Source organism: Heliangelus exortis, chromosome 2, assembly GCF_036169615.1.
Source record: "Heliangelus exortis chromosome 2, bHelExo1.hap1, whole genome shotgun sequence".
Taxonomy (NCBI): Eukaryota; Metazoa; Chordata; class Aves; order Apodiformes; family Trochilidae; genus Heliangelus; species Heliangelus exortis.
This window is the reverse complement of record NC_092423.1, coordinates 44,777,930-44,791,018: the sequence shown is the minus strand read 5'-3', so window position 1 is coordinate 44,791,018 and position 13,089 is coordinate 44,777,930. Positions and strand designations below refer to the sequence as shown.

Genomic DNA, 13,089 nt, shown 5'->3' with positions numbered 1-13,089 from the left:
TGCTTGGGCATCTTAATAGGTGTCTTTCTGTAGCCCTCAATGGATTTTGTGTGAAGGTAACTGAGGGTGAAGCAATCCCACAGTTTCCTCCTTGGCTGGTAGAGGTAAGAAGCCATATCCCCTCCTGTCCTTGATGCCTGGTAGAGTAAGCCTTCATTGAGACTTGAAAAAAAAGTAATATTTGCCTATTATTGGGCAAGTGATTTCTGGCAGACAGAGTTAACCTTCTTTGTTCTCATCAGTATATTCTAGACAGGCTGAAAATGGGAAGAGTGATTAAATGCTTCTGTAAGGTTTAATTTTTTCAGTTTGCATTTCCACCATTCAGACAGGACTGAAACTTTAGATGATCTGTTGTGCCTGAGGTGCATGTTGTGGAGATGACAGGCAGTTCCTTACTGTTAGATCTTGACAATGGCAGAAAAAAAATGTGCTCTGGGCCAAACGAATGCTACACTACCAGAAGGCTGGGATGATACCACTGGGCTTGGAGAAGCTCTAGTAAACATATATTGGTGTAACCAAAGGAAGATTTTGGCTTTCTGACCCTATATATACAAATGTTGTGATAAACACAAGTAGATTCCTGTTGTGAAAATTCACATGATCGGATAAGAATAAGTCTTATTAGTAAATGCCTTATTTACATGTGCATTTATGGTATGTACTCATATATTTAACTAAACTTACATTAAGCTACAGGAACTCCTATTCCATTTGAACAGTGAAAAGTCTGATGTCTTTATAGAAAATAGAATATCCTCTAGGGAACCATCCACAGCTCTATATAATGAAAAAAAGCACTGGAAAGTTTAGGTTGTGTAAGGAGGACAGGAATAGACCAAGCAAATAGCACCCCATAATATGTTATTGTTTGTGCTTGACTAGCCTTGTGAAATTTTAAGCCAATTCTTTTTTGTCCTTGCAGTATTCCGGTTTCCAGCAGTCAGCTGACAGGTGTTTCATTTGTGGTCATTTGATAATGGACATGGTAAGTGATAATTGCTATAGGAGAAAAAATCCCACAGCTTTTTAGAAGAATGCATCAGAAGCAGAATATATTAATATCCAGTACTGTCTGGTATCATCCGGTAGTCTGTCTAGTGTGAGATTGGTAGCAGAAAGAAAATCCACTAAGCCTTTTGTTGATTTTTTTCTTGGAAGTGAATCTGGCACCCTGCAGTATCCAGTGCAGAGACTTTTCTTTGCCTATTGTCAGTGCAAGTCAAAAAACAGAGCCTTCAGCTCTTTCACCCCCTTTCAGTCTTCCCTGGACAGTGTATTTGCAATCCTGATGATGCTTCCTGTAAGTGCCATGACTCTGCAGTGCTCCTTTGCTCTGGGGCATCACTGCAGCTCTGCTGAGCCTGTCTTACCTGTAGTCAAACTATTCACTCCCACATACCTTCAGGGTGAAGCCACTGTCTTGTTGCTGCTTGTCGTGGGTGCTGGGAGGATGGTGAGCTGGGAAATAGGTTTGACCCAGAGTAGGGGATCCAGACCTCAGTTCAGCTCTGTCCAAGTCCTTGAAAACCGTTCAGTAGATGTGTGGATGTCCTGCTGCAGCAGGCAGTTCTCATTAGCCTACAGCAGGTACCTTCCATTCAATGTATGCACAGAGTGGGTCACAGCTGAGGGGGTCAGTGGGCCTTCAGCAACACCAGGCAGTGTTCAGTTGTGGGAGATTCAGAGGGAGACAAATTCGTGGTCATGTAGCTGGTGGGCTATGGCTAAGGCAAAGAAGTTAGGAACTTCTGAATGATTGGTTCACAGCATGCCCCCCAGGATTTTGTGATTCTTATCACTGATTATCTTCATTTGCCTGCTTACACTGGAAAGCATTAAAATTGGAAAAGCTGATTTATACTCAGAAATGGTATTCCAGGCAATAATTACTGCCCCAAAGCCAGCAGGTGAATTGCAGCTGTTGAGTTCAATACAGTTTCCATAAACTGTGTTAATTAGGAACCCAGGATAGCAAGTACAGAGCTCTTGGATATTCAAGGCATTATGAAAACTTTGCAATAGCATTTGTTTCAGCCTCTCAGGGAGAACATAAAGATGTATTTCCTATTATTGTTCTGGTACGTCTTGCCTTGTGATCTTACTAAGTATTGTCTGCTGGCTTCAGAAATTATTTTCCTTTAAATTCTGTCATTTCTCTCCTTTGTAATGCTAAATACCCTGACTGAGACTCTAAATTGTTTTCTTACCCATTGTAATAATTAATTTCTCTGGAACCAGGTGATACATATTGATTCCAGCTGCTCCTCCCCCGCCCCCTGATTCTTCCCCCCCCCCCATTAACTTATTTTTCAGATGAGGTGCCCCAAAAAAGACACAGCTAAATATAGAGCATTGTCTGATGGAAAACCGTATGTTTATTATTTTCACCTTTATTGGCTGCTGACATGCTCTTTTCCTGTCTCTTGGTTTGTTGCAGATCCTGCAGGCTCTAGGGAAATCATACCATCCTGGCTGCTTCCGATGTGTGGTCTGCAATGAGTGTCTGGATGGGGTGCCATTCACTGTGGACTCTGAAAACAAAATCTACTGTGTCAGAGATTACCACAAGTAAGGACAAAATATACAGCAGAGAAGCTCCAATCCACAAGCCTCTACTTTAGATATTCACATAATTAGGAAGTGCAGATTAGTAAACTAGGAATAGGACTAGAAGGTAGAATTTTGAGGATGGGGCGAGACCCTAGAAATTCCTGTTATCTCTCCTCTTCCTCTGCCATTGATTTTCATAGAATCATAGAATTGGCTGGGTTGGAAGGGACCTCAGAGATCATCAAGGCCAACCCTTGATCCACTACCGCTGCAGTTACCAGACCATGGCACTGAGTGCCACATCCAGTCTCTTTTTAAATATCTCCAGGGATGGAGAATCCACCACTTCCCAGGGCAGCCCATTCCAATGTCTGATCACCCTCTCCATAAAGAAATTCTTTCTAATGTCCAACCTAAACCTCCCCCGGCACAACTTGAGACCTCTTGTGCCCTCTTGTCTTGCTGAGAGTTGCCTGGGAGAAGAGACCAACCCCCACCTGGCTACACCCTCCTTTCAGGGAGTTGTAGAGAGTGATGAGGTCTCCCCTGAGCCTCCTCTTCTCCAGGCTGAACAGCCCCAGCTCCCTCAGCCTCTCCTCATAGGATCTGTGCTGGAGTCCCTTCACCAGCCTGGTTGCCCTCCTTTGGACCCGCTCCAGGACCTCAATCTCCTTCCTGAACTGAGGGGCCCAGAACTGGACACAGAACTCAAGCTGTGGCCTCACCAGTGCTGAGTACAGGGGCAGAATCCCTTCCCTGGACCTGCTGGCCACGCTATTCCTGATACAGGCCAGGATGCCATTGGCCTTCTTGGCCACCTGGGCACACTGCTGGCTCATGTTCAGCTTCCTGTCAATTTTCTGTGTAACTCTGAGGAAGTCACTTAACCCTTGGGCTTCAGCTGCCCCTCCTGCAAAGGAGAGATAGTGAGAAATTGTGAGAAATTGTGCTCATGAAGTGTTCAGTGAGGTAAGGAATCAGTCCACTCTAAAGTAAGACTGAATCGCTGTTGAAATCAACATGAGTTGTTTTTTGAGTAGTTGCAGGGCTGAGTTTGACTTTTAAAAAATGCTTTTAGAAATTGAAGTAAAACTTAACCAGCAAGTAAACAACCAATAAATCCACTTTAAAAACCACTTGTCATTTAGTAAAAAAAATGGCCATGCTCTTAGCTGGTAGTTATGATATGTCATTTAGTAAAACAAAATGGTTCTATTGCTAGCTAGTAGTTATGATATTATCTGCATAGGTTTTGAGTGTCCTTTTGGCTTGCTTTGCTGCCTGCTCCATTTTCTGAGCAGGCAGAGTATTAAGTGTTGCTCAAGCAGCCCTGGGGAACTGTTCTGTGTTGTGCCAAGATTAGAGTTGCCTCTGTGTGCCACTGTTGTTGGGAAATGATAGCATGTTTCCTTGCTACTTCATTTATTATTTATGTATTGTGTTATAAGGCCCAAAGGTATCTTATGGTCCCATGCCCTGGTATCATGCCCTGGTGCAAGGCTGCCACTTTTTAAATGTGTTTTTCTGGGGACAGTTCTGCTCAACTTCTCCTCATTCTCTCTTCCAGATCTTTCAGTAGCAGCCAAGAATTCTACAGTATGTTTGTTTGTAGTTTTTTCTGGCACTACATGTAAAATGTTAGAACTTTCTTTGCCTGACTAAGCAGTGTGTGCCAAGAGTTACTTACAATCAATCCTAAAATGAATTTATGATCTCAGGATTAAGGCTTTCCGGTGGATAAGTTATTTACAGCTGCAGCTTTTTTTCTTATCACGGAGAACACACAGGCCTCTCTATGGTGATCTATAACTTGATTTCGCTTTCTTGTTGCTCTTCCAGAGTTTTAGCTCCAAAGTGTGCAGCATGTGGACTTCCCATTCTGCCTTCTGAGGTGAGAGCCTTTTATTTCTCATCCCCATTGGGGAGGGAGCATCATGTCTCAGGCTTTGCTCTACTTCACACTTGACCCTGTGTCTAGATGAATGCCCTTGGGGATGGGGAGAGATAATCTCTTCCTTCAGCCTGCAACCTTTTGACCTTGGCTTATACACTGCCATTAGGATGGGAGCATTCCTTTGCTCAATAATGAAGCTTATTTCTGCTGAGCCAGATTGCATTTTTCATCTCTTACAAGGTTATACTGCTATTGGCTTTATGTTTGGGATACTTTCCCTTCATATCAAAAACTTCTGGTGGTGCTCATGAATATCATCTGTGTGACCCCTCTGGGATTAACTTGTTTTCATACTTGGAGGTGATGAATCTTGGGCAAAACCAATTTAAAATGCTGAGAAATGTGATGTATTGAAATTATCAAATCATTAGTCTCTGATTTGGGGTATGTGTGTGTGTTAAACAGAGAGACCTTAATGTTTCTGGTGTTATATTTTAGATGACATATGCAGTCAATGATGGAGCTTTACTGTAAAAATAACTGCAGGTGGCAGGCTTTATTTGTGGTATCCAACCAGCAGCTCAAATGCTCAACATTCACAGTGTTGCAGGAAGCAATCTACAGAGTGCACGTGTCTGATCCTGCTGTAATCCTTTGTAATTTCTTTTTTGCTTGAATTCTTTCAGGGGTCTGATGAGACCATTAGGGTTGTGTCCATGGACAAGGACTACCATGTGGAATGTTATCACTGTGAGGTAGGTCAGCAGCTTTCTCAAGGAGAGGGCACTTAATAATGGTAACCACTATTATTTTTAAGGTGGAAATACATCTCCTCCCTTCCAAAGGCAGCAGATGAGCAACCCAAACCTTACATTGTGCAACCTTTCCTATCAGTGGCTGAGAAATTTCCTGTTTGAGGACAGCAGCTTTTCCAGCACTGTAGTCAGCTGCAGTTTAATTTGCTATCCATAAAATTATGGGCAAAGAGTTAATTAACACTTGTACATGTGGCCGTGTATTTGTTAATGAAGGAAATGTGGTGACTTAGTAAGGTTCAGAAGCTGCCTTTCAGAAGCTTTGGGCTTCAGATCACATTAATGTATCTGATTTCCAGGTCAGATTGTTCAGAAATGCTGAAGTGATGACTGATCTGGTGTAAGTTACCTTCACTCTCATGGGAAATGAATGTGTCATTGGGGCTGGAGAAAGGATATGGCTGCACAAAAATTCCCAAGAGACACCAGCCTCTTAAACACCATTTTGTTGTTGTGCAGGGCTTTCCAGAGCAGCCTCATACTTCTGCTCTATGACTGAAAATAAATAGATGGGTCTTCTCTCACTGTGCTTGTATGCAGTGGAAAGAGGCCCTGACTCAACAGGATGGTTTCACGTCAGTATAACTGCAATTACTGTAATGAGAGGAGGTGAATCCTACCTGAGAGTGTAAGGAGACACGAGCATGTTTAAAATACATGGGGTTGCACCTCACCACGAGATAAAGTTTATTCAGTAACACTGCATAAGATCAACTTATACAAGGCTGCCCCTTAAAATGACTACGTCAGATGCTTTCCTTCTTGTGGCACATGTTGGACTTACTAGGAAGGAGCTGTTGGCTGGGTAACTTCGGTCCTTGTCACTGAATCACCCTGCTGGAAGCCAGACCCTGCTTGACATTGGGAGATGAGCACAGGTTCTAATAATTTGTGTGGTCTTTCTTTTCAGGACTGTGGGATGGAGCTGAATGATGAAGATGGGCATCGCTGTTACCCACTCGATGAACATTTGCTTTGTCACTCCTGTCATCTGAAACACATAGAGAATGGCACTACCCCAGCAGCTGTGTACCAGCACCACTACTAGCCAGTGTGGCCAAGATGGGAAAGCCTGGACAGAAGATTTGTTACGTGATCTCCCTCTCCCCATCCTCAATCAATTGATTTCCTGTGCATGTTTTTCACCAGTTGGCAATGTTTCTTTAAAAGGATATGAGAGATTTTTGCTGGATTCCCAGCTTGTGAGTTCCAGCTGTGTCAAACCACGTCTACTTGACCAAGAATGTGACATGTTACATGAACTGATCAGTTTACGTTTATGTGCCTTTTTCTGCTCTGGAGATTCTTCTTGTCTCACTTTTGGAAGATTCTTCACTGAAAGCACAACTTGCTCTCGTGCCTATGAACTCAGATTGTGCCATGCACAATTAAAAAGCCAGAGGCTGGCTTCCCTGCCTGCCTGCCAGGAGCATCCCACCAGTCTACTGTGTTTCCTGACAAGAACATTTCAACAGATTCCCTGAAGGACAACAACCTGTTAATACCAGTTTTTAGACACGCTCTTTTTATTAGTTTTAGGAAAAGAGAAGGATCTGTGCAAAATGGCACGCTCAGACCTTCCAGTTAATACCCTGAACTCCTGTACTGAGTCTGGCTGTAAAAACACCCACTCTCCAAGCACAAACCAGGTGTGCTGGTTGGCATGTGGAGGCCAGCATCCCATGTCAGACAGAAGAAATAACTGGAACAAGCCTAGGCCAAGCTGCCACAGTGACTTGGGGCCCGGGCTTGCATGTCAGTGTGATATGCATGTCAGCCAGTCTGCTGTGTCTGAGTACTGGATTGTATTTGGAAAAGAAAGGTCAGGATGCTGAAAGTATGGCTGCTGGGGAAATCCAGCCTCGTTCTTGCTTGCAGAGTTTGCTTTGGAAAAAAAAATCTCTGCATACACAGACACTTGAGTTTTTCGGCTTGTCCCCATAGCTCAGCCCTTATGCTGGCCACTCCTTTCTGTGCTGTTTACCCAGCACAAAGCCATTTCATAATGGTGCTTATTTAGAGCTCTGGGAACAAACTCGAGATCATTATAAAGGCTTTGTTACACGGGGATTTAGAGCCCAGCTCCACAACCTGTACTCAAATGAGTATGTTGGTATGAACAGATTCTCTCCCATGAATAGTAACAGCTTATCTGAGCAAGGGGTTAGTGAGTTTGGCCCTTGCTTTCTGTTCTGCTGAGAAAGCAGAAAGGCAGATCATTTATTTTTTTGAGCCCCTCTGCTTTATAGTCAAAGAAGTCTGCTCCCCCAGTAAGTGTTACACGTGAGATAGATGTGCCTGCAGTGCATATTCTGTAGGTACCAAATCTGTGCAGCTCCTCGTGGACAGGTACAAATACTTCGTTTAAGAAAAAACTTTTAAATTTAAAAGTCTCAGACACAATCAAGCATCTTAGCTGCCCTTTCCGATACATTGTGTGCAAAACTGGTGAAATCCTAATGTATCCATCATGCTAATGATGTAAATTCAGCTCTGATTGATAGAGGACAGTATGGCATTCTTGAAGATCTTTTCAGTGAGGATGTGACAATAAATTAGCTGAGCAGTGACGCTGGGAGTCCTGACGTGCACCTGTGATGGGAATGCACTACAGTTCAACCAAACCTCTTTTCCCATAGCATGAATGTAGGTAGATAGGTGCTTGAACCTCACACCGTGTAGTCAGGCTGCTTTGGATACCCATCTAGAGCAGCATGACACCTCTCACTGCCTGTGCTAATAAATGCCACAGTCCTCATTTTCAGTGGTGGAAGTTGCTGTGCTAAGTATTAAAGGAGGCACAAGCATGAAGACCTGTGACCTGTTAGCACCCTCCTACACATCTGTATCACCTTGCCTTGGCTGAAGTGTGAACATCTGAAATTGCTCAAGCCTTGGGATCCTGGTGGATTTGGTGTGGAGTTTCATTGGGTCTGCAGATCATACAGCCTTCTGCCCCATCCAGCTGTAAGCACCTCCTCCGCCTGTTGCTGCTGCTCTTGGGGATGAGGATGTTGTGGCACGTGGCTGGAGGTTTGGTCCTGTGCTGGAAACCATCCAGAGCCCCAGCTTTCTTTGTGTTGCTTGGCTCTGTGGTGCCATTTCTCCTGGGGACATGTGACCCCAAAGTGAGTGACCAAAAGCTCAAGGGGGGGGGAGGTTTCCCACTGCAGAATACATGGATCTGGGACATATGTGATTTGGAGAATTTTAGCTGTGATTTTAGAGGAGTAAAAATTGACCCTGGAGCCTTAACCTCCAAATAAATGGGATAGGAACTGACACAAAATTAAATGGTGCTGTATCCAGGCGATATGGATTGGGGGCAATGAAACACCCAGGGCAGATCCTGCAGTGCTCTCACCCCAATGTGCAGCATCAGCTTTTGTCTTGCAGCACAGCTGGGCATGGCAAGGAAGGGATGAACATGGGAAATAAAGCCAGCTGAGTCTCTCTGGTAAATAACTGAAATAGTCTGGGACAGGTGATTCCCCACTCTGAGCTTCCCTTGGGAGTAAATGTGGAGAGATATCGAAGTGGCTTTTGGAAGTCAGCTGGAAACACCAGCCCTGATCTGTTTTTCTGTCTCGTAAGAGCCCAAGTACTACACAGCTCATGCTTTTGCTAGCTCTAGATTTTTAGAGCAGCCCTTAATGCACATTGTCTGGCCTCCATTTTGGGAGATTTGGAAACACAAGTGGGGCTGATCCTTTCTTTTTAAGTCTGCAGTATAAACTACTGTGTCACTCTTGCAGCCTTCCCCACAACCCCAAGGTGAGCAGGCAAGAAGAGGAAGAGGAGAAGGACAGTTTTCCTTTGTGGAAAGCCTCAAGCAGCCTGCTTGTGGAGCCTCCTTTGCATCAAGGGGATGTTTGACCTCTGCTCCCAGACGGTGTCTTGTTACTCCTGTCACTCACCCCATATCCCTCAGCACTGGGAAAATTAAGGCTGCCCTACTTTCAGTTTTGAGGTCCAGTATGAATTATTAAGTGCCCATGCTCTCCTTTCCTGTATTTACACAGAGATAGAAATGACAATGTGAAGCTCTTGAAAATGGAGCATGTGAGTTGGTGGTTTTGAAGCTGAAGTGCCTGCTGCATTGCCTTGCTTCCTGTTGTGTGCTAGCTTGCACTGCTTTTATCTTGGGGAGAGTTTGAATTCATTTAAGCTCCTTATTATTCCTGCCTTTTCTCCTAGGCTGCAGAGTCCATGTTAATTGTTCTCAGCTTGTCCCCAGCTCTGCAGCTGCCTGGTGGTGGGTCTGGTGGAGGGGCGAGGGCATCCTGCACAGGGGGGGCTTCCTCTCCTGACCCCCCCTCCACCAGGCATCTGTGCCTGCAAGTCCTCACTGCCTGCCTTCAGGCTGCTCCCCAGAGGGAAAAAATGGGCAGGCAGGAATCTCTGGAGCTAGAGGAGCAAGGCTTTCAGTGCTCTATAGAAGAATTTTCAGAAAATGTGTTAAATTCTGCCTGTCACCTGGCCAATAGGCATTGGGTTTTGCTGTTGATGTGATCCTTGTTGTCTCTTTATTTATTAAGATACTGAAATGTGCTGTGAAATTTTAGTCTTAATTCCTTCCCCAATGTGCTCTTCTGACTCATTTTAGGGTGAGGGACCCACAGAAGTCCCAGTGTAATGACAAAACATGCAAATAGTTATTCAAGTGAAATTGCTCTACAGGAGCCAGAGCTTAATAGATTTTTTTTGGTTGTTGTTCAGATCATGCTGATAAATTTCTATTGTTTAGAATACAGAAACTCATTTAAATAGGAACTTTTTCTTAGAAATCAGAGGGAAAGCCCCAGCTGTAGAAGAAGCAGACATTTTTCTGTATTTTAAAGTGTAATGAACACCTATGATCAAAGCGATTTAGGAAACTGCCCTGATGTTAAACACAGGGAACAGCATTCTCAAACACCCTGGTGGGAACCGTTTGATGAGGTCTGTGGTTCCTCAGTTTCTGAGTTTTTCATTTAGGGGCTTTGAAAATGCTTTCACAGTCCTTCAGGGTTTAAATGATTTTTTTTTTTGTAGATTTTTTTACTACAAAGTGAATCACTTCTTCGTCTGAAAACAGTGGACTCTCATCAGCAAGAGGTATGCTATGGCAGATGTAGAAGGAGGAAACTGGGCTAATAAAGAGCTGGCATGGATCTAGTTGGCCATTTGAAAGGAAGAAGTATCTTTGACTGATATCAAATGTCTTCCAGCAAATATCTTCCTGGGCTTTCTTTTTGTAGTGATTTATAGTACTGGGCAAATATTTGGAATCCCTGGATTTCAGTATTTGTGTCTTTTCATAAGCACTGCTGTGACCTCCTCCTCTCCCTCTTTCCTCAGCCATACCCCTGGAAAGATCACAACTGCACTCCTCCTTGTGAATTTAGTCCCAGTTTTACACTTGTTTACCACTCCCTCATTTAAGCAACAGAAAAAGCAGGTCCTTGCTTAAAGGAAAATGGACTCGAGCTCCCCATCTTTACTTGGACACTTTGACCTGATCTTCCAAATAACCCAAGTATCAGCCTGCTGCTGGTCAGTGCAGCAGCAGCAGCTTTGTACTTTGCTGCTGTTGCTAAGAAAATTGCATGAGGGACTTGATCTGCATTAAACTTGAGGTGAACAGGCAGGCAGGCAGTCCCACTGAAACCAGTAAGGCTGCTCATGTACATGAAAATCAGTGGCTGTGCAGAGGTCAGTGCTGGATCAAGGGAAAAGGTGATTTTATTGCAGACAATACATACCTGGGGATAAATCTTCAGCAGTGTAAAATATGCCTTGAAGAGATCCCTGAAATGGATCGCCAACTTTCTTATTCAAAAAATAAAAATATGTACTAAAGCAGTGGGGGTGCATGGAGTAAGAAGGATGTAAAAACAGAGTAAGCTGTAATAAAGTAGCTGTAAGGAGAAGAGGGTAGGTGATTATAGAAGACAGGAGAATGCAGCACGGGGGGGATTTGCTTTGATTTGTCATATACCTGGACATTTATTGGAGAGATTTTTGAGGGGAAGCACACCTGCATATGCTGGTTTGGACTGTCCTCCCATGTCAGCCTGATCTGCCTGCTCTGTGTCTGCTTTTTCTGTGCCACATGCAGCACATGCTGCCTCTCACACCTCTGTGCCTGTGCCAAGTGTCTGTGGATGTATTTGGAGCAACCTTTTGTACATGAGTGTAAGGACAAGCTGACCCAGGCTTACTACTGGAAAAATACCTCTGGAGTCAGTACCTGCAGGCAGGGAAGGGATATGGCCAGACGCATGTCCCCTTTCTCCCATCCTCTGAGGCCAAGCACCTGCATCCCTGGGAGGGGGTTTGCCTCTCTTGTCACACTCCATTTGTGCTTTCATTTTTCTCTTTCTGCATCATGCCACTCACTGGCTGCGGTGGCACTAGGTGTACTTCTGGGACCTTATCAGGCAGGCATCTTCCTGCATTGAGCTCCACTACCCCATCCTAAGGAGAAGCCAAATTAAACTTTTCTGAGCAATAAAAATCTTCACCCTGCTTTCTTCCAGGCCACCCAGAAGCTCATGTGGCAATAAGCATCAGTAGCCCCCTCAGATGAGAGACAGGAAGAAACTACCCCTACGTGAAAATAGGTGGTGTAGAGCCCCTGCAGGCAGAGATGTCGGGGTGTCCCACAATCCGGGTGCAGGGATGACTGGGCTGAGCTTCCCAGCTCCTCTGGCACCAGCCCTCGTCCCCATGCAGCAGGTCTGCAGAGCACAGCCAGACGGGGACTCAGGTGTGCACATGGATGCTGTGGCCCTCTGTGTCTGGGAAGCAAATCCAATGCCTGGCTAACAATACTGAACGGTACTAATTATTTTGTATATGTTTCCTTCAAAGGTCGGCTCCAGGAGAGAGTATTTTAGAGTATTATGCTGGCGTAACTAACCTTAGCCACCTGTGAGCACAGCCTTCTTTTCTTCTGTGCTGTTAAGTATTTATAAATACTGTTATTAAATAAAGAGTGAAGGCTGGCAGAGGGGGGGCGAAGCCACTGGCCTGTTGTGATTTCAGCGATTAAAGACAATACTGTAAAGCAGTGCTCAGTGTCAAGTCTTTCCTAAAATTACAATTACTCCCATCACCCAGAGTCCACTTGGAGGGATTTAGGCTGTGAAGTGATTGTTTCCCAGCTTCTGCCTTCCTTCTCTCAGTAGATGGAGCAGGGACTGGTGGGAGGACACATTCTTAATGGGGTTCACTGGGGATTTCCAAACAGCTGGGACTTAGTGTGGTCTCTTCCCTGCTCTGGTGTGCGTCTGGGAAGTCCCTGGTCCTGGAGTGAGTTGCTAGGGGAGGTTGTGATATGGGCGGGAGTGACATCTGGTCTCAGGACAGGGGTCTCCTTTGCAGAGTTGGTGGAGTGGGTTTTGGGGCAAGTTCCTGGTAAGCAGGTGACCATGTGGTGCCCCCACAGGCTTCACTGCAATTGGCAACCATGGTGCCTGAAGATGGGATGCTCAGTGCTGGTGAGCGGCACCACAGCAGCACAGGGCTGCCAGCTAAAATGAAGCGATGAAATAAAATTGACTTCAGTGTTCCCTGTCCTTGAGGCAGGAAGATACCCACACCAGGTGATGACACCCAGAGGGTTGGATCCAGTGTGAAATTGGCCAGGAGGTGGGTGCCCCAGGCCTGGTATCTGCCCAGGCGGGCACCAGCCTCCCCGGCAGGAGGTGGTCTCTAAGTTGGGGGTCGCCAAGGGCCACGGGTCCCCGCAACACTGCCCACCCCTGGGGTGCTCTGGAGACCACCGCACCTGGCAACCACGTTGGTGACGTGAAGGCGTCTGGGGTGCGTCTGTGCAGG

The 13,089-nt window shown here is 45.2% G+C and overlaps 1 protein-coding gene across 2 annotated transcripts in view; it reads left to right on the top strand.

Annotated features, from left to right (window-relative positions):
* The window catches only part of LIMD1 (LIM domain containing 1), a 36,232-nt gene extending 23,913 nt beyond the window's left edge, over nt 1–12,319 (top strand). For both annotated transcript variants that reach the window (XM_071735857.1, XM_071735856.1), the window contains 5 exons: nt 929–991; nt 2,444–2,574; nt 4,396–4,447; nt 5,137–5,205; nt 6,176–12,319. In XM_071735857.1, coding sequence (XP_071591958.1) covers nt 929–991; nt 2,444–2,574; nt 4,396–4,447; nt 5,137–5,205; nt 6,176–6,313 — 453 coding nt within the window. In that variant the 3' untranslated portion in view covers nt 6,314–12,319. The remainder of the gene's footprint in view (nt 1–928; nt 992–2,443; nt 2,575–4,395; nt 4,448–5,136; nt 5,206–6,175) is intronic.
* Nucleotides 12,320–13,089: the final 770 nt, after the last annotated feature.